General features: G+C 42.6%; 1 protein-coding gene across 1 annotated transcript in view; it reads left to right on the top strand.

Annotated features, from left to right (window-relative positions):
* LOC122810706 (fibrillin-1-like) overlaps positions 1-22,333 on the top strand; it is a 532,858-nt gene that overhangs the window by 113,045 nt on the left and 397,480 nt on the right. The window contains exon 18 of the mRNA XM_044082270.1: positions 10,184-10,330. Within this exon, the coding sequence (XP_043938205.1) occupies positions 10,184-10,330 (147 nt within the window). The remainder of the gene's footprint in view (positions 1-10,183; positions 10,331-22,333) is intronic.

The following is a 22,333-nucleotide window of genomic DNA, read 5'->3' as shown; positions in this document are numbered from 1 at the left end:
AACCACATTCTTAAATTGCATTGCTGAGCTTTTTACACATTGATTGCACTTAAGTTTTCCATAATGTGATACTAAGATGATCAAGAGTCTTTTCCAGTAAAGAAGGCATCACAAAAATACTCTTGTCAGCTTTACTCTGCAGTCAGTATTTTAAAGAGTACCAGTATTCTTATTTTGGAAATACTGCAGGCCTCCTGGTTTAAAGTCTGTTGGCATTGCTAAATTAAACCAGTTATACTCCTCAGAGATCAATGGAAACAGTTTTATCTTTCCTTTTAAATGACTTCAAAATCTGCAAGCTTTTTTTTTCAAAACAATTGTGCTCTTTAAATGTAGATGTTATGTAGTCCAATCTCGCCTACATTCTTACCCATGGGTTCGGAGCCGAATATCGGCTCTGACTCGGCCACACTTTTCTAGCTCTAAGTCTTCTATTGGCTGGGCTAAGCAGGTATCCCATGCTGCACTGCTCCATATCCTCAGATCTCATTTGCTGCTCGTGTAGCTCGGACGTGGTCTCGCTCTTGGCTGTGGCTAAGTACTCTTTTTTCTTGTTCTTGAGAAAAATTATTATAAACAAAAAGCTATTTTCATAGCTATTGTCTGTTTAGTGTTACTTTTGGTTTCGGTAGCATGCTTGTGATTTGTGGTATCCCACTAACTGTTCCTTCGGGCTAGGCCCGTTTCAGTTAGAGGACTTAGTCCTCTTGTCCTGTGTGTTCGCGCTAAACCATTTAAGTTAGAGGTTTGGTGTCGGTTCCCTTGCTATTCGTGGTTATTAACCATTTTAATTAGAGGTTTTTGACCTGTTTTGTCTCAGTGTGTGTTCATCAGTGTGTGTGTGTGCTGTTACAGTTCATAACTTGTTCCCGAGTTTTTGTGGTGTTGCGCGTCTGTGTATTTTCTTGTCAGACAGTTGCTTGGGTTGTGTTGGTTTGGTGACTGTTGTTGAGAAATGTCCAAGGATTCCAAGGAGCACAAACCTTTGGGTTTTAAAAAGTGCTCTAAATGCGGTTACAAGATGTCCATCACTGATGGGCATTCAATTTGTGTTTATTGCCTGGGAGCCATCCATCTGCAGGAGTCCTGCAGCTTTTGCCATGCTTTCAGTCCCAGAGTGCTCCAAGAGAGAAAGAATAAGCTGTTTTTAAAGAGACTCTTGAAACCCTCTTTCGAAGAGGCCATGGATTCTTCTCCCAGTGCTAACTCTAAGTCATCTAAGTCAAAAAAAAGATCTCCGGCTCTGTCAGCTTCCTCGGAGCCTCCGGAGAAAGTCACAAAACTTGCTTCGACCTCCTCGGCTCCACTGTCCTCGGGGCCGCAGGAAGTGTCGGTGTTGATGGAACCGGCATTGGCTCCAATTATATTGGAACCTCTTCAGAGCCGATCGCCCAGTCTTAGACCAGTTTCTCCTGAGAGGAGATCTCAATCTCCCTCCCTGTCCTCCAAATCCTCCAGGACTCTTTTGGATGTGGATGTTGATGGGGTGGTCCAGAGGCTCCTTCAGTCACCTGTTTTGGCAAAATTGTTTTTGCATCCGGCCCAGTTGGCTCCGGAGCCCGTCCTGACCCCTTCTTCGATCATTCCTCCTCCGAACGCATCTCTGTCTTCTGAGCCAGAGTGTTCCGCACCATGTGATGTTCCTAGGTCGGTCCTGATGGCCCCTCCGGGCCTATCGGTACCGACATCGTCTTCGACCCCATCAGCTCTGTCCACATGGTTCAGGACTCGGGATTCTTCAGTCGGGACCGAGGGGTACTTCTCGGGACATATTTCAGTTCCGAGTCTCCCGCTCGGTGCCTCGGCTCAAGGAACTTCGACTCCTGTCATGATCTCGGAGGCTGGCTGGTCCTCAGACTCTGGGGGGCCTGCCTTTGAGGCCATGCAGACTGCACTGGCCAGATCATCAGCTACATCAGGCAGGTCGGTCATTCTGTCCCCCACGACTCCGGTGAGAGCCTCTGATCACCATCTATCCATAGACAGCAGAGCACCAAGGCCTAGGGATACCCCCATGAGTGGTCCCCAACTTTCTGAGAGCCCTTCAGAGTGCTTGCCTGAAGAGCCCCCTAGAAAGAAAACATGCAAGAGGAAGCACATAGACTCCCAGGATGAGTCTCTCACCTCTGATACTGACCTCGAGGAATCGGAGGGGTCCCCCAAGTCATCCTCTGATGATGTTTCATTCTCCGATATCCTGGAAATATTGAAACAAAGAGGTGACTGGCCATCCAAAGCCCCCTCCGAGGAGGAGTTGGTCTTCTTTAAGGCCTTTGGTGCTCAGCCCTCCACCTCCTGGGTGTCCCCACCTTTCGACAAGCTCCTAGATTTGATTTCTCGGAGGGTGTGGGAAAGCCCTGATTCTGTGGAAGCCGTACCCAGGCGCCCCAACAAATTTCTTTCTGCTCCCCGGGTAAGGAGTATCTGTCCAAAGGAGTCCCTGTGGATGCCAAGGTGGTGGTGGTGGCCACTCAGAAGGAAGTAGCAGAGACTTCTTCCTCCGTCCATCCTCCTAACAAGGAGTCTAGGACCATGGACCAGTATGGGAAGCATACCCTTTCATCTGCAACCTTTATTTTACGGTCACTGAACTACCTGTCTCATTTTACTCGACACTAGAGAGAGCTCCTCAAGGAGTTAGGAGATACTCTTGCGGTAATGTTCCTGAGGCGGTGGCCCAGACGGTTAACGCCCAGGTGTCTACCCTCAACTCCGTCAACTCTTCCATGCGGCTCATTTCATTTGCAGCCGATGGAGCGAGTAGGGCAGCAAGCTCAGGAGTCGCCCTTAGAAGGCAAGCTTGGATGTGCCTTTGTCATTTTGCAGAGGCCTTCAAATCTTCTTTCACTGACGCCCCCTTTGATGGTTCCTCTTTGTTTGGAACCAAAGTGAAAGACACCCTCACCAGGTGCGAGCAAGAGGGAAAGACCCTGTCTGCTGTAGGGGTCCATTTTTCCCTTCCCTCTAGGTCTTACCCTAAGGCCCAGCAGGGTGGGAAGATGTGGTTCAAAAAATCACAGAAGTTTTTTCCTGCCACACCAGGTGAGTCCCCCTCCAGAGGTAGGGGGGGTTATTCAGGGAGATGCCGCCATAGAGGCAGAGGGGCCCCCCACAATTCAGGAGACCGTGATTCCTTTCGCGGCTCTCCCTACTCTCGTTCCTAAGGGAATGCCCGACTGTGCTTATCCGGAGCCAGTCGGGGGTCGAATATCGTTATATCCGGAAGCCTGGAAAAGAATCACCCAGGACCGATGGGTATTATGAATAATTTCCGGAGGTTATACCATTCCGTTTACGTCAGACCCCCCTTTAGTCATAAAAATCCCGGACGTTCCACCCAGTCAAAGGGATCAAGCAGCCTCAGAGGTTTCAAAGCTGCTAGAAAAGGGAGCCATCCAGCGTGTCCCCTCAGACCAAGTCGGATCAGGGACTTACTCAAGATTATTTTTGGTGCCGAAAAGAACAGGGGACTTGAGACCCATATTAGATCTCAACTGACTGAACAACTATGTACAGAAGTCCAAGTTCTGTATGGTCACACTACAATCGATTCTCCCATTGTTGGGATTGAAGGTATGGATGTGCTCCATTGACCTCAAGGATGCTTACTACCAAGTCAAAATGGACAGGGCATCCAGGAGTCACCTACGCTTTCAGCTGGGAGCCAGTCATTTCCAGTTTCGAGCCCTGCCCTTTTGTCTCACCACAGCCCCCAGGGTGTTTACCAAGTGTATGGCAGTGGTATCTGCTCACTTGAGATGTCAAGGATTCCAAGTGTTTCTGTATCTGGATGACTGGCTCCTTACCACCCCCACCAGGCATCTGCTAATCCAAACCAGGGACGCTACCATTGCTCTCTGTCAACAGTTGGTCATGACACTAAATTGGGAAAAATCTGCCTTGTTGCCCTCACAGCATGTCACTTTTATAGGCGCAAAATTAGACACTGTTTGAATGCGAGCATTTTTACCGCAGGAAAGGATCAAAGTCTTACAGCAACAGATACACGCTTTGATGCCCATGAGGAAAGCGAAGGCAAGATAGGTTCTCCAACTCATGGGGACCATGGCAGCAACAATTATGTTGGTCCCTCTAGCGAGGTTGCACATGAGACTTCTTCAATGGCTCCTCTTTGTCCAATGGTCTCTCCAAAAATTTTCACTTTCTCACCCCATTTTGCTCATGGACAGATGCAAACAGGACCCCAGTTGATGGCTTTGCACCAACAATCTGGACAGGGGAAAACCCTTCGTTCCACCCATCCCGGTTGTCACAGTGACCACGGATGCCTCCCAGATTGGGGGGGGGGGCATTATCTTGACAGGACAGTCCAAGGCACATGGCAAGATCATGAGATACGTCTGCATATCAACGTCCTAGAGATGAGAGCAGTGCTACTTGCGTTGTAAGCACTTCAAAGCTCTCTGCCTCTAGGGACGATTGCAATACACTCGGACAACATGTCAGTAGTGTGGTATCTGAACAAGCAAGGGGGAACCAGATCTTACCCTCTGTGCAGAGAGGCCATGCGAGTGTGGCAGTGGGCAATATCTTCCCAACGGTTTCTGGTGGCAACGCACATTCCGGGGAAGTCCAACGTGATAGCGGATAGGCTAAGCAGAGCTATTCTGATGCCTTACGAGTTGTCCCTGAATCATCTAGTTGCAGAACGAATCTTCAGCAGATGGGGTCAGCCTTGCTGCGACCTTTTCACCAGCCCCCTCAATGCCAAATGCAGCAGCTACTTCACGCTGATCCCCCCACAGGGGGAGTCACCCAGGGACGCTCTAGTTCACGATTGGCCCTCCGGTCTACTTTATGCTTTCCCTCCATTTCCCTTGCTGTCAAAAGTGATTCAGAAAGCCCAATCCTTGGGAAGCAGAATGATTCTGATTGCTCCACACTGGCCTCATCAAGTCTGGTTCCCCTTTCTCCAACCCTACATTGTGGACACTCCTTTAATTCTGGACCCACAACCAGATTTACTGACACATATGTCAGGACAGTTCCACCCCTCTCTGATGACCCTCCGGTTGACAGCCTGGCTACTCCACTTCCATCGTTAGTTAGGCTTCATCACTTTTCACCGGAGGTAGTTCACATTTTATCTTCCTCTCATAAGCCCTCTACTAGGAAGATTTATTCTAGCAAATGGAAGAGGTTTTCTATTTGGGCGCATACCCAAGGAATTGATCCTTACACAGCTCTGATTGCTTCAGTCTTGGAGTTTTTGTCTATGCTTTTCCATCAGGATTCCATGACAGCTACCATAAAAGTTCAATTGGCAGCGATCTCTAATTTTCATGTCGCTAATGAGCCTAGTCTGATGGCTCACAGACTTTGTAAAGCTTTCCTCAAGGGTACTCTATTACTCCGCCCTCTGGTCTCTGAACCTATCATGCCCTGGGATCTGAATTTTGTTCTACAAACCCTTACTTCGCCACCTTTCGAGCCTGCAGCTACCTGTGATTTGAAATTTTTTACCTGGAAAACAGCCTTCCTAATAGCAATCACTTCGGCCAGGCGAGTTTCAGAAATTCAAGCCCTTTCTGTCAAACCCCCATACTTGATCTTCCATAAGGACAGGGTTTCTCTTAGACCAAACCCTTCTTTTCTTCCTAAAGTGGCTTTGGTATCTAATATTAATCAATCTATTGAGTTGCCCATATTCTTTCCTCATTTTTCAAACAAGGCAGAATTTAAATTTCATCAATTGCATTTCTATCTGCACCAGACAAAAGATATCCGAAAGTCTGATCAACTATTTGTCTACTTTTCGGAAAACAAAATTGGGTACCCTTTCTCAAAAATCACCCTATCCAGATGGATATCCAGTTGCATCTCTTTCGCCTACTCCGCAGGAGGAAAAGACCTGCCATTTCCGGTCAAGGCTCACGCTACTCGGGCTGTTTCTACATCCACAGCCAATCAAGCCAGATTGTCGATGGATGATATATGTGCTGCAGCTACTTGGGCTTCTCCTCACACATTTGTTACTCATTACAAATTGGACATGGTATCTAGTGGCAGGTCTTCCTTTGGTTCCACAGTACTCAGGAGTATTTTCCTATGAGCCACCCAGGATGTAGGTGCTAGGGACGCTGTCCCACGGGTAAGAATGTAGGCGAGATTGGACTACATAACATCAAGAAGTTATGTACTCACCATAACGTTCGATGCATGTAGTCCATCTCACCTCACATTCTTACTTACCCTCCCACCTTCCCCCTTCCTGGAGGATCTGGAGGTTAGTTTTTTTTTCTATTTACAGAGTTCCCTTTACCCTTAGCTTATTTTTTTTTACCTGGATGTTATGTATGCATGGGGAATGAATGTTCACAGCAAACTAGATCTGAGGATATGGAGCAGTGCAGCATGGGATACCTGCTTAGCCCAGCCAATAGAAGACTTCGAGCTAGAAAAGTTTGGCCAAGTCGGAGCAGATATTCGGCTCCGAAACCACGGGTAAGAATGTGAGGCGAGATGGACTACATATAACATAAACATCAAACATTATGGTGAGTACATAACTTCTTGTTTTGCCTTAAAAGTTGGCTCTTCCTATTTCAGTTTAAACCTAGGCTGCACTATTAAAGATAACTATTGGCAAATTAAATTCCACATTAAGATCTTCCAGGTTATGAGGTCCAGTTGCAAACCTCTGCCCACTGTTAACTGCAGAAATAAATAAATAAATGATTTACAGCAGAAATGTAAGATCAAATTAATAAATATGAGCTATTATCACAAAACAGCACTGATTCAGAATTCGTGCAACTACTGTGGGGAGGACAGTGCACCCATTTCATTCTCACCACTGCCATGATGATGGAAATGAGATGAAAAGTTTAGGTTCAGCATGAAATGGAAAACTGGCACAGGGAAGCCATGGACAGGATCATAAAAGCCACTGAGTAACTTTTCTTGGTGATGTATAGGAGCCTATATGCATGGATACGCAGACACAGGCAATCATCACAACAAAGATGAAAGTGTTTACAATACTACTAGGAGAGGGGTTAATCCATATAGAAAAAATAACCTCATAGTCAGGATACTGGTGAGGACCTAGTGGCTGCCTGAATGACAACCCCTTCAAATGATTCATACCTAAATGGTTCTTCTCACTGTATGGCAATAAATGGGCTCGTGTTTAATGGGTGAATGCTTGATGGTCAGTTGCTGTCAGGGCACCAGTATATCAGAAAAAAATGAGTAAGCTGGAGATGTGGTTCAAGTTAAAAAACACTTATTGAGGAATGGAATTCTTCAGACCAAATAGTGAGTAATTTAGAATTGCTAGACCACAGAAACATTCTGCTGCAAACTGCATCCCTTATAAGTTTGATGAGGAGAAGGATTAGATCAAAGCTGCAGTATCTTTTTCTTCACCAGCTCCTGAGAGTAGAACACTGGCATAATAATTTATTAAGGAAAAAGAAACTGAAAAAGAGGCAGTAATTTAGTAGAAACACAAATATTTTTTTCTCTAAAGGTAGTAGGCCACAGAATGACATCATTTCTTCAGGTCTTTGAATACAAGTCACACATTAATGCAAAGCTCAAAATCATACATATTATAGAAATATGATATTCAGCTTGTCAAGAGGTATTCAAAGCACTTACTGAAGATTCCAAATCAATATTATTCACTAAACAGCAATGTAGGTAGTTGCAACCATGAACTGTGAGACACTATGTTAGACATTCCAATGAAGAAGTCTACAACTTATTCAAAATCTGCAGATACAGCATCCCCGTAAGACTGTATGAAGTTGTACACTCGTTTCAAGCTGCTGCTACTGGGAGAGGTATGAAAGCAGGACAGTGCCTAATACACTTGTTATGGCAAAAACAGAAATCTGTCAGATGCTGAGCATGTAGGTAATGCTGGCATCTGCAGGGAATGTTATATTGTAGTGGCTGTTATTATGGTGTGGTCTCATGGTTCACTAGTTTAAATTAATGTTAGTTTTTCTAAAATCACTATTTGAACATTGATGAACATATATTGCACAGCTCTGAAAGTTTATACATCCTTTTCCTCTAATAGAAGGGTGATGCCGTTCACCTTTAAGGAGTAAGATGTAATCTGAATATGTGGGACACTTGTCCATGATGGATATTTGCACTTGTAAGTACTGCTTCAAAGGAACATCACAGTCTATGAGTTTCATGCATCTTAACCTTTTGCCTTAGTCTGATGTATTGACCATTAATCCATCCATTTTAGGAGTAGTGAGAAAGCTGTATAAACAATGCAATGTAATTTATTCAGGCTGCTACACCATAAAACAAAAACAGAGAAATATGCAATTTGAAAATTCTCTTACATTACTGCATGTGTGCTTACTTAGATGAGAACCCAGATGTGTCCAGCTTCAAGACAGGTATGTCCTCAGTTCACAAACCTGTGAGTCCAGGAGTACATATTAACTATGCTCAGTATAGCACTTATTAAATCTATGTGATATCATGTGCTGTGAAACAACTTGGAGGGACAAATGACACGAACGATTCCTGTACAATGACATTAGAGTGCTTACACCATTGAGAAGCCACAGACTGGTAGATTTTATCATTTCCAAAAGAGATATGCTCCTCTGTTGTATCAAAAAGTGGAAAAACCTTTCAAGTCTCACACTGCTATGATAGATAATATTTGAATTCTGATGCCATGTTCCCATCTAGATATTGAAGTAGGTACAATGGAGCAGTAAGTCTGACAAAGTTTTCAATGGCACATACTAACTATGCAACCAACATGGTATGTCCGATAGCTGGTGATGACAGTATCATGTACCATACACATAATCCATGTTATTACTTATTTTGTGTACACATGCACAAATACACACCTTACCAGTGTCTTCCCTCTCCACTGTAAGAGGTAATGTAGTCTGCAATAGCTCCTGATATCTTTCTCAGGCTCAAGACCCTTTGGATGTATAGCAGGTATAGCATTATAATTTAATACTGTGGTACATACACTGTTAAACCAGGTGTACAGATAAATACATTGTGTACTAAACACATACCTCTCAACTTGCAGACATGGAATATAGGAACAAAGGCCCTTGAAAAGTAGGAACATCCAGCTAATAGCGCAACATCTAATTTGCATCAAATCTGAATACAAAATTGCATACAACTCTTCCCACTTCCAGTAAGAATATGGGACACAATTCAGAAAAACGTTCATAAAACAGAGAGTGACTAAAATGATGGAACAAAATAAGCACAATATCAAATCAGTAGACTTTTATAAAGTGTTTCCAAAAATCTACCAGACAATGGAATTTATTTTTGCTTCAGAAAAGGGGAGAGATTTAAGATTTGCGCCCTGTTTATTAAATTATTGTTGCCACTGGTATAATGGTAATGTATTGTTTTCTGTGTAATGGACAGCTTAAAAAATCACATTTGTTGAAGGGGATTCAGAAAATTGTGTGAAGCAGTAAATCAAGCCTGGACATTGGGGCATGATGTCAAAAAATAGGGACATGCTGGACATCCTGCAAAGGGGTAAATCAGGCTCGGAAATAGGAATATTTCTCCAAAACAGAGATAATCGAGATGTCTGAAATAAATGTTGTGACAATTCATGGTAGTCCACAGTGGGTATGTTTTCATGCTAGATTTTCTGTCTTTAGTATTATATACTTGGAACTACACATAGTTCTAAAACATTTATAGCCTAATATATAACAGATGTAATGAAAAATGTTTAAATTGCAATCAAGAACTACATCCCACTGAACAGCACACCAGAAGTTTGACTTTTTTAACTGCACATGCTGTTACGTGAGAGAAAGCTAATGCAGCTTGAATGAGGATAGAAACTTGGTGTGTGCTCCTAGACTTCAACAACTGAGGTTAAGGGCCTGTATTTGTTCTGTAGCAGCAGGAAGAAATGTTTTTATGTATCGTGCACCACATGATGTACATAATAATGCACAATATTTATGGATGTGGTAGACAAAACGTGAATTTGGAACTAAAAAACATACAGCAGTATGCCTATTTTTAACTGTTTCTTTGCCACATTTTTATTCCTGTGTCACATTATAATAACAAAACCTGCAAATGTTACAACATATCTTGGAAAGAAATGTTTGAACAGTGAGCAAGCATTGCATTCTACAGAATATCTTGCATGTTTATATTTTCGCTATCATTTCAGATGATGATGAATGTAGTGACAATGATATGTGCCCCAGCAATGCAGAATGTCACAACACCAATGGAAGTTATAGCTGCAAGTGCAAACCTGGATTCCAGAGTCTGTCAGGAGCAATTAACTTCACTAGTCTCCAAGACAGATGCGAAGGTAGGCACATGGTATTTGATTCTGAGATCTCAAAGATTAATGTTGCAATTTGACTTTGTTCCCCTTTGGTACTAATTATTGCTTTCAGAGACATCAGATTAGGCTCCTCAGTGGTTTACTGATCTGCATACCTATAGACCTATTAACATGATGTGGATGGAAAATTGTAAAGCCTTAGAGAGCAATGCACTTTATAAATACATGTATTGTGCTTCAAGATACACAGTGTGTAACTGTTTTGTTTTATCCCTAACTTGCTCTTCAAGATACACAAAGTGTGTAACTGCTTTGTTTTAACCCTAACATCTATTTAAAAGTTTTTTCTGCCCTCCTTTCATTTCTTTGGTAAATATTTTTGAACTTCCAGCCTATTTTATGAGTTACTAGTTTCCCCTTTTATGACACATTTTAATATAACAGTTGTCATTTGTTGATGCTATGAGCTAGGATGAGACCTAGCTTCCCTGCTTTTTTTTTTATTTATTAATGATTTCTGTTTTGAGCTATGTAACTTGGGCATCATACTTTATGCTGATGACATTGTAATACCCAGGTAATCATCATCATCATCATCATCATCATCATTATCACAAAATTAAATTGTTAAATATTTGCAAAATGCTTTAAATGTGTTTGCAACTGGATGTATAACAAAAAAACAGCATTAAATACCAAAACATATACAATGATGTTATCTGAGACTAATGAAAGACTAGCATCACCACTGTCAATACAGATTATGGACCCTGACCTGCAGCCACTACCATTTGTAACTCAGCAAAAATATGTTGGCTTAATGCTTGATCAGGCATGGCTTTTGCTACCACGGGTTGAAATCCTGTCACAAAAGATTTTCATGTGGCTTAAAGTACCTTATAAAATATCCCACCTTTAAAAAAAAATAGGCCAGACAAACCACTGCAGTAAATATACTATTGCACAGGTAAAATACTACCTGTAAGTATTTAACTTACATTCTTGTCAAAACACACACCCTTAAAGGACAGAAACAAATACATTAAGATTTAAATATCATAGCATTTTACAAAGACATTTCTATCTTAGTATAAACAAATGCATGTAGCTGCCTATTAAAAGAAGAATTTATTTCTTCCTGAATGTCCTAAGCTGTTAACTACTAAACAGTTACTACCGCCCACCACTTACATAGTTCCTACACTATACAAGCCCAATGTACACTTTGAGGACTGCAGATGATGACCTTCTTATTACTACACATTATACTCTTGCAGTAACCATTAATTAATTCTCCAGATTTGCTTCTGAGTGCTGAAAATCATTGAAGAGCCATAAAAGGAAGTCTGATAAGACCACTGTTTGATGATCATGGTTAAACAAGTCATCCTAGTCACCTGGATACACCATAGAATAATTGGATACACTGGGCTTCTGTACTTTTGACATTCTGCAACTTTCCTTATTCCACCAATATGTGTAGAATTTCTTATAGTCCTTTTGCATACAATACCTACATTGCCTCCCCCTTCCCTTATGTTAAACTACTGACAGTTTAACAACAATTATTTGTTTTTGTTCAACATCTTTCTCTTCTGAAATATTTGATCATAGGTTCATAGGTGTGTACTAGGCAAATGGCCCTGGAGTCTTTGCAAGCCTAGCCCATAGAAGTACCCTGTCATTGTGTCTCCCGATGTTAGTTCCCAGTGCCTCTATCAAGTAGAGCCACTAGAGTGATCCCCAGGGTGAACTTTCTATTTCCCATCCACTCATCAAGATTTCTCTTGAAGAGGGCCAGTGAGGTGCTCTGCATGACATGTATGGGAAGTCTATTCTACAGCATGAGCAGTCACTGGGTTATGAACCTGCCCCTCCAGCATGTTCTGTTGATTGTGGTAATGAGGTTGAGGTCTCTGGGGTGTGTGATGAGGAGGGATTGGGATTTCTTTAGATGTAGCAGGTCTAACAGAGCTGGGTCAGACATGGCTTTGTAAGTCAAGCAGAGATTGCACTTAGTAGATGATATGAGACAGAGAATAGCTGGAGTTTTTTTAGTCTGTCCATGTAAAACGTGTGTTTAAGGCCTAGGATCCTCTTTGTGAGGTACTTTTGTGGCCTTTCCAGCTGATTCATGTGTCTAGTAAGGTACATGCCAAATGGGGCATTATACTCGATGATTGGCCTAATGAGGGAAGAGTAGAGAGAGATGATGACCTCTTTCTTCCTGGATGCAAAACCCTTGGTAATGAGATGTGCCACATAGTAGGACTTTCTGACCACAGTGGCAATGTGATGGTTGAAGGAGAGGTTTCCGTCAACCTGTGTTTCTTATAATGCCTTCAGTATTCAGTGGACTCCCATCAATGTGGTAATTAGTGGGAATTGACTTTTTCCCAACGGGGTGATGACACATTTTTTGGCATTAAGCTTAAGGCCATGGTTTTGACACCAGTCATTAGTCTCAGTGAGGCCTTTCTGTAAGATGTCTACATCACTTGGGGACTTAATAATGGCTCCCAGCTTGCAGTCGTCTACAAACTTGGTCAGCCAGAATCCCTCCGTGTTGGCCTGGACTTCTGAGAAGTAGATGCCAAACAGGAGAGGACAAAGGACCGATCCCTGTGGGACTCCACTTGTGACTGATTTGCAGTTTAACTTGGAGTCTGCTACTTTCAAACTGTGGGTTCTATCTGTGAGCCAGTTTGCAACCCACCTAGTGATATAGGGGTTGATGCCTAGTTTAGTGAGTTTATCAATAATTCCTGAGTGGAGAATGGTATCAAAGGCCTTGGCCAGATCAAGGTAGTCTCTATGAACTGCTTTCCCCTCATCAACAACTCTGTCAAATGACTCAAAGAAGTCAACCAGGTTGAGCAGGCATGATCTACCTTTCACAAAACCAAATTGTGTGGGATCTAGAGTTTGGATTCCCTATATCCTTGTTAATTAGGTCCATGATGATGCAATCCATAGCCTTACATATCAGACTCATCAGGCTAATGGGGCAATCATTCCCAGAGTCTGTAGTCACTCCCCCTTTATGGAGAGAGATGACTGTAGCCGTGTGCCGCTCAGAAGGGACAAAGCCTAAGGTGAGGCTGTGATTGAACAGGGCACACAGATGAGGTGCCAGTTCACTTTGTAGTTCATGTAGAACACATCCAGGGATATTGTCTGGTCCCATGGAAACTGCATTCTTGGTCTTGGATAATGCAGCTTTAATCTGTGCTGCAGTAACACTGAGTGCCTGGCATTCCTCCGGTATGGTGACTGGTCCTTGGGGGGGGGGGGTAAATTCTTTTAATATCAGTTTGAATCCAAGAATTGTTTCAATATCTTGAGTTATTGCATATTTCTTGACCTATTTACGGTTTTAGTAAAGAATGATAATGCACAACCTTTACTACTTTATGTTATTTTATATGTTAATTATAACATTTAGTTAAATTCCTATGCATGGTTTTTGCCTATGTTGTTTGCTGAAAGGCCTGGGTCTTACCTAGAAAGTGTCTTTGGACCAGTGTACTTAAAGGATTAAATGTATACATAAATGGGTCCCTATCATAACATTCAAAACTCATAACACTGAAACTCATACTACTGAAAACCCATTTATCTGAAAAGTGTAGAACTGTATAGAATTATGCACAATGTATGTGATGGTGTAATTTCTTGTCAAAGGCGTTATTAGGGAAGTGAGTCTAGCATAGTATGTGTGAATTGCAATGGTCAGCATCATATACCCTAGATCTGTAGATGTTCCTATTTGCTCTTAAGCACTGATTCACTGTGTGAGGTGCTAGTATATATAAGTAAGGGGGGTTGGGGTGCAGCAGGGCTTGCCCTCCCCCTGCAAAAACATGTTTCTACAATATATTTGTTATGGAAAATGTTTTCAGTGTTACGAGTTTTCAGTGATGTGGGTTTGACCTTATGAGTTTTAGTGTTTTGAGTTCTCAATGCTATGACATAGACCCAAATAAATACAGAAAATGTTAAAGGATTTTAAATGTTGCTGTCTCAATGTTCAGATTTAAATTGTGACACAGGTATAAAATATAATTGATCCAGGCGTTCCCAAATGTAAATACAAATCCACCCCTGTTCCATTCCTTAACATCAGAGATCACAAACTGTTTATCTTGGCATGTCTGTTAGTCAGCTGTTACAAGAAATGTGCCACTAATAAGACATGTTCTGAAGCTGATGCTGAGGACAGGAACATCTTGTTCCAACATAAACACCATTCTGCCAAACCAAAATAGAAGAGCCCTTTGATTGCTACTTTTGGTAACAATACAGAGTGGTTTACGAATATTATTAACAAACATTAGGACATTTTGTGTGCTAACAAGGATTTCTCTGACACTTTGCCAAACCACTGTGTATTCTCTTATCACTGGGGCAAAACTGAAAGGCAATTTTAGGTAGCAAGAGCCAAAATCAACCACTCTGAGCATTTTACTGGTTAACAAGTGTGTCGGTTACATCCCTTGTGGTCATTGCAGGGTTTGTCGTAATGTCTTTAACAACAAGTATTTTTCCAGTGTAAATTCCAGAAAATAAGACTATTTAAGACATTTGATTACTTGCAATACTTCTGGCATTATTTATCTGGTGCTTTGTTTGGGCAATCCCTTTTATGTGGGCAAAACATCAAGCATATATAAACATTTAAGTGACATTAAATATAAATGTATATCTAATGCTTTATATAAGCATACTTTCAAGCCTAAGGGTGCTATATTTGCTTTTAATGGAATTAACAAATTTGGAAAACATGCTGATAGTATATCGATTGATACATTTCTGTCTGATAGACACCATATGTGGATTGTACAACTGAATGCCCTTTTCCATCCAGGGCCCAATGATTATTTGAATTAATGTGGTTTATGTACCTTTTGAATTTTATGCTTTTTAATGTTCCATTTTTCCTTTAAAATGTCTGTATCTTTGTCTCACTAGTTTACATATACAAACCTGCAGGTTCTCGGTTAGATTAATTGAAGAAAGCAGAGTAACCTTCAGAAACCAGTCTTCTTGTCTGAATTAGGCATTCTCTGGCTTCTTTTTATAGTTTTGCCCCCGGATTCATGAAGCTCGGCGCAAGGCCGGTGTAAGGCTTGTGCCGGCCGTGCGACATATATATGGAGTAGTAGCGCCATATGCATATTAATGAAGGCGTGCAGCCGCCACAGCCACGTGCATAGGAAACATGCACGAGTGCATGGGGCGTACCGAAGTTGCGGAGGGAGGCGTGTCAATGTCGGTTGTCGATGAGCAACCTAAACTGCTGAATAGTATAGTCCGCCTGCAGTAATACTCACACCTATCAGTGTCAGTGGAGACTGAAACGTATACAAAGTATGCAAGATAGTCCCTGCGAACAGAAAATGAAGAAGCAAACACAAATGCACGATAGGGAATAACAGGTCCCTACCCTTGAACAAATGACAGAAAAACCGCGTGCCCGTGGTCCAACTTAGTGTTTATAGCTATACCATGTGGAAGTGAAACATATCATATGCTAGGGCACCGCCAGGAGGTACATCCAGCCCAATGGAGAGGGTCACCAGCTGACCCACAATGTGAGGGAGGGTACATAGCTGTGCAGATGTGTCCATAACAAAATACACGAGGAGAAAAGTAGATATATGTAGTGACTGTCATGTCCGAATCATATCCCACAAGGGATGTAATAGTCACATACAAAAGGTATGTCTGTATCCCACATAACAAATGTGATAGGGAATAGAATACACATGTAAATGAATCAGGAGCATAGAAACAGCTACAACAATAAGGACACATGTAGGCCGAAAGGAACAGTATGACCCGTACCATCGACTAAGAATACCACCTGTCCCACTTTGCGAGCGACAGTACTGCTGCAGCCAGATGTGTCCTGACACAAGCATGTAAACATGGCAAATGTGCAGAGATTATAGGACATAATTATCCCTCAGACGTCATGTAATAGTGGCATTAAACAGTTGTTCTCCACACGTATATTACATAAATGTCATAAGAAAAGAATAAGCCACTGAAATGCTACAAGACTAAAGCTTAGATATAGGCAAGAGTTGTAAGTTCTATCTGCCGAACTGACCATGGGTATGTGTCGGCGTGGAAAATGTGTTGTGTCCACCGCAAATGTTACATTGCGGCCAATTGAAAAGGTGGAAACAGTACCGTAGACTGTGGGGAGGCATTGTCCACAACAGTCGGATATGTGGAAGGAATAGCATGGACACCGGAAAAGGTGCCATCCCCCCAATGAGTACAACAGGTGTGCAAATCCCGGGAGTCATCGGTAGAAGCCAAACTTGTATGTCACACAGCCGAACGGGTAGTACCTGCGTATACCAACTAAGTAACGAAAGTGAAGTATGGGCGTGTACCTATGTGTGTGAGGTATAGCACGTGGGAAGCAAACATGGCAGGGTAGTCCACACAACCATAAAGGTACCCGACACCTGTAGGGCAGTCAATGTGCTACTCTGGCCGTGTCATGGCCCAACAACAAAAGTAGTGAGCTATCGGATGTGAGTAATGTGCATGTGAGGGGTGGATGGGTAATGGTAAAACCCGCAAAGGCGACACTGTGTCGTATGCAGAAAAGGTGAACCAGAGGTATAGGAGGGGGCAGCGTGTGAAGTGGACATAAACACAAACACATGGAAAAACAGCTGCAAGATGAGCAGACAGGCCATAGTGTAGAACACAATCCCACAAGCATATGTATCATGTAAATGTGCGATCAAAATGTATAGATATGTCACCGTCACATACCCACAGGTTGGTCCTGATGGAACTGGCCATAACAAATGCAACACACCTGGCTGCATAATGGGCTACCCAGCATACCCTCCACATCACACAACCCAGCCCCGTAACAGAACGTCCACCAAATCCACCCGTACGTGGCCCACTGGTCCGTTGCAGACACAGCTACACATACCAACTCCTATGCATATGTAGTAGGTATTGTCACCCTAGGCAGTGTCAGGATAGCAAACCATGTATTCCCTGCATGTTAAACCCCCTGCACATTTTCATAAAGCCAAAATACATTTCGATATCGTTTCTGTGTGGAATGGTCCAATTTCTGGAATATCCCATACTGGATAAGTAACCTGTGTAAATAGTAGAATGGGTATGACGACAAGATGTGCAATCCTGTCCATATCTGGACACAAGTCAGAATGTGAAGTACAGGTCCAAGATAAAACACCTTCCCGTGACGCACGTGTTCCCACACAAATATGCGGGAGAATATATCGCATACTCGCATAGTGGCAAATGGCAGAAGGGTGAGGAAGACACCCGACATTAACAGGAGAACCCTGATGAAGTGCGAGGGATACCTAGTGTGTGCCGGCGTGACCGACCATACCAGACAACCCGTGTGAGTTAGATATCTGGACAGAGCCGTGACTACAAATGAGACAAAGGTACAACAGCAGGCACAATATGCAAAGATAGCTGTTAAAAGTTATTCATGTATGTGCAGTCTGAGTACCTGGGAAGTCCACTGGGCGAAGAAGTGCCCAGTAACAGCGGAGGCCCGGGTAGAAAAGCCCCACAAGCAATACAAGTTAATAAAGGCTACATAATGTTAAAGGTAAAATACAAGAGTAAAAGGCATGCAGTCTGGAAATACACATGCATAGCATGTGCATAATAAGACAGTGCAAATCCAGAGTTTGTAGTGGTAATACAGAAATGTACAACAATGACATACTGGGAGTCAAGTGAGTGTCAGCTAAGTCTGGTTAAGCTGGAGGGTAGAGAGGAGCAGGAGTATGAAGAGCTCAGAGGAGTGAGATCCGTAGAATGTATAACAGGTGCAAGCAGGAATATATCCATGTGGATGGATAAACATAGATATTTCATAGAATGACAGTTTGCACAATGGCATTAATGTCCAGAGTATGAAGTCTGCAACTCAACTGTCTGCCAGCATGTCCCGACATCTGTCCCTAATGCTGAGCTACTGCTGTGCCAGAACACAACAGCGTATTACAGAGGTTCGTACCATATCACTCAACTGTCCAGATATTTGCAGAATGACCTGAGTGTTGGCTCATAGTGTGTGCCTCCGACAACCTGTGTCTGTCCGGTAAATAGGTGTGGATTGACATCACGAAATAATGAGCATTAAGTATAGCACTCCACATCCCGCAGAAGAGTCATGACAATGCAAAACCTAGTATTCTATCAACGTTATAAGCTTGTAAGGAAACTAGTTAAAATGTGTCCCTCTTACTCTCCCCATCATGTAGGGTTTGTGCAGATCTGTTGCTCAAAGAGGTCGAGAGGTATGGTCCGTACATATGTACAGTAACAAGCCATGACATTTGTGTAATGTACAACTGCATACCTGTAGTCACAACATGTCCCAGAAAATAATCCCCGTATGAATGAATACAGGTAATAGTCAAATGTGAATGGGAACACCCCCCCTCACCGTGGAGTATGAACCGTAACAACCCCACCCATAATATGTACAGCCAACAGAATAAGTTCCTGATAGGTGCCCAAACACATGTGTCTATACATACAGGTAAAATGTTCATAATAGGGAGAAGCTCCCTGTCCACATGCTTCATCTGACATTTGAACTCAGCCAGGGAAGTTCCGTTCACCAGGCGGACAAGCCCATACCCAGATCACTACATGAACACCCTGACAATCAGAAACATGTATGTGATACGACTATATGCCCTGGTGTTCTGCATATCCTCGGAGTGATTAACAATGCGGCTGGGGTCCACAGCAGTAGGCAATACGGAATGTGTAATATGTAGTACCATGTTTCCCACAGCAGGGGAATGGATGCCTGTGTTGTAAGTGAAGCGGTGAGGCGTATGTTGATGTAGCTAAGTACTATGGGTATGCATATCAATGAGGCGGAACAGCAACAGAATACTGTTTCCGGCATCCGTCCAACGTGAATGCAGTCCCGGTTGACCTACGACCACTGCAGATATCCCTGTAAAGTGTAATGAATGCATTCGTGCTGTACACACAGTTAAATACGTAAAGGTGAACCGTGTGTTTCACACCAGTCCGTAAACCGGACTACAGATGAGTAAGTGTTACGGTCAGATGTATGAAAGGCCCCGCAAGCACACATTTATTAAACAGATGTAGCCCACAACATGTAAATGCAAGTGTGTCTGTGCGTGTGTGATCCGCTCACAGCATAGTAAATGAATGCTGTTTCCCCCACGTTAGATATACATGGCTCAAACCTGTTAACCCCGTAAAGTATGAAACCGGACAAAGGCATGCAAACTACCGGTACAAATAGGGACAAACCCCAGATATGTGCCAGAACAAACATAGAAAGTGGATATAATAACGGGTTTGTCAGTAGCATGGATTCTCTGAAGGGTATGCAGTCTTAACCTGAACTGCTTGCCAGTATTTCCCAATGTAAGTCTTAAAAGAAATGCCACTACATTGCCAGATAGACACAAGTTTATGAAAAACACACCGAAGATAAAGAGGCAACTAGCTGTACACTCTGCGACAATCTGTACAGTGGAAAGGTATGGTATGGATATAGATATATGTGTATACACATAATCCACAGACATAAACCAAAGCAAATTACGAAATGAGGACTGTACATGTATATATGTATACACAACAAACATATGTCCCGTAGATATGATATATGTACATAAATAGGCCACGGCATAGCTAATATGGGTAGACAAACAGACATGCACGAAAGGTGAATAAACCACTGCCTTCCAAACCATTGGCCAGAAAGTGACAGTCCAGCAAGTTCTACACTTTAAACATGCATATAGGTGTCCATTGCAGGACCCCAAAAATTGATCCATACGTAGTGTCAACTGACATCGACGCAAAATAAGTGACCTCAGCAAATACGATATAGCTGTACATGCAACAGTAGCAGGTGCAAGGGTAATGACACATGTGTCGATAGAATGTATGACTACGAACTGATATCCGGTGAGTGGGGAGTGCATATAAGTGTCTCCACACTTCAGTACCGCTCACATTAAACATGTGTAATGGGTACTGTGGAGGGGTGTCAGGTATGGGAATCATGGGTATGCAGAAATGGGCCTAGGTGTTGTTTGGCAGAGATTTAGTAGGCCCGTCCCGTGGGAGTGATGTGGGTATAGCACAGGCCTATATTCTCAATAATGGGGCAAACCATCCACTGGATATTGCGTAAACCATTGTGGGAATATGTAGGGCCCTATATCAGTGTCATGTAGGCGATTATCATGGATAGACATGCATCGACCATGATGGTAACTATAACTGGCAAACTGTCAGAATAAGACAGCTGCACTAAGGCATAGTACATGAAATACAAATAGGGACTATATTAGATATACCCCAGACAAAGTCAGAACGTTGATAGAATACTGGCATAGCCAGGAATATGAATGTTATGAGTGTTACTAATCATGACATAGAAATGTCAGTCACTATTATCTAACCGCACAGTTCGTAATGCCTTGCCAGTAATTTACCAGAAAGGCACATTACTATGACAAATGTAACAAGAGCAAAGGTCAAATGTCAGGGCGTTTACCCATAATGTGTACAGGTTAGGGGTATGAAGGTAACCTGTCCAAAATACATGTACAGAACTAGTGATACTAGGTGGACAGGTGAGAAGAAAGACATCAGGACAAATGACAAAACATGTACAAGTCATACGCATGTACTCCGACAAATGTGAATGACAACGTATGCCCTGTGAAAGTCAATGTGGTAGATTAATAGACTCAAAAGAAATGTGTCCTTCAGGGTGTCATGCAGTGTCACCGTTACAATGTCCAGTCCCCCATACTCGTACGTGAGCTCTGCCACTGATGGAAAGCGCAAATACCGGCGTACACATACAGTACATGATAGACTAATTAGTGTGGATAAGCAGCTGTTGGCCTGTGTGAGGAATACAACCCTCTGGGTGGGTGTGTCCTGCAATATAAAAGTAATTGCATGTGGCCTGTGATGCCGCCATACAGTGTGTGTATTGGTGTCAGAAAGTTGATATCTTGTATCAGACACATACTCCGCAACTGTACAGATTTACGCAGAATGGGCACAGTTCTGCCTCATATGTTTGGTGTGTTCCACGTAACATCAGTACCATTCTGGCAAATTCCTGATAACTGAAGTCATAAAATAATGACAAACATGTGAGTTTAAGACACCACATCCGTCAGAAAAGTCATACTAATGCAAAACCTATTATTGTGTCAACTATCTACGTTTGTAAGAGCAACATGTCAATACTGCCCCTATGTGTCCCACTATCAGTTAAGGCTTTGTCCAGATGTTTGCTCTAGGAGGTGGAGTGGTATGATTAGAAACAGATACATGTGTGAGGAAACAGCATTATCTACTGCAAGATAACGCAGAAGGTATGAAAAGCGATGCAGTAGGACGCTCAGTACTGTCCGCAGGTATGTGCTGACATGTCAAATGACACAGCAGTCTACATGAAGTACCTATAGGGCTGTCACCTTTACAAATGATGATAGTGGGACATACCCACAGCCATGCACACAGCACAAATAGACATACACACAGCAAAACTAGGCCATGATACATGAAGCCTCCGGCGTGTACGAGTAGAGTGAGAGTACAGCAAGGATAGATGTCTGCCAAGCTATACAGCAAATGCCTGTAAGGCCGTGTAACACTGCCCGTAACATGGACGTTGCATGGACAATGTTGGGATTTGCAACATACCCCATTGGTATGTGAAAGCTATGCAAATATGCTATACATGAAACAGTCAGCTGTCCATGCAAGAGCAGAGTTATGGGCAGAAAAAAAAAAAAAATATATATATATATATATATATATATATATATATATATATATATATATATATACAGACATACACACACAGACACACACACACACACACGTGGCAGGGTTGTGAGCAGGACACGAACGTAACCACTGTACACACAACAGCATTATGCAGTGACAGAACGTGCAACCGTGAGTAGT

This window comes from Protopterus annectens, chromosome 9.part0 (assembly GCF_019279795.1).
Source record: "Protopterus annectens isolate FY-2018-M chromosome 9.part0, PAN1.0, whole genome shotgun sequence".
Lineage (NCBI taxonomy): Eukaryota > Metazoa > Chordata > Ceratodontiformes > Protopteridae > Protopterus > Protopterus annectens.
Note: the sequence above shows the minus strand (reverse complement) of the source record. Positions and strands in the feature narration are given on the sequence as shown.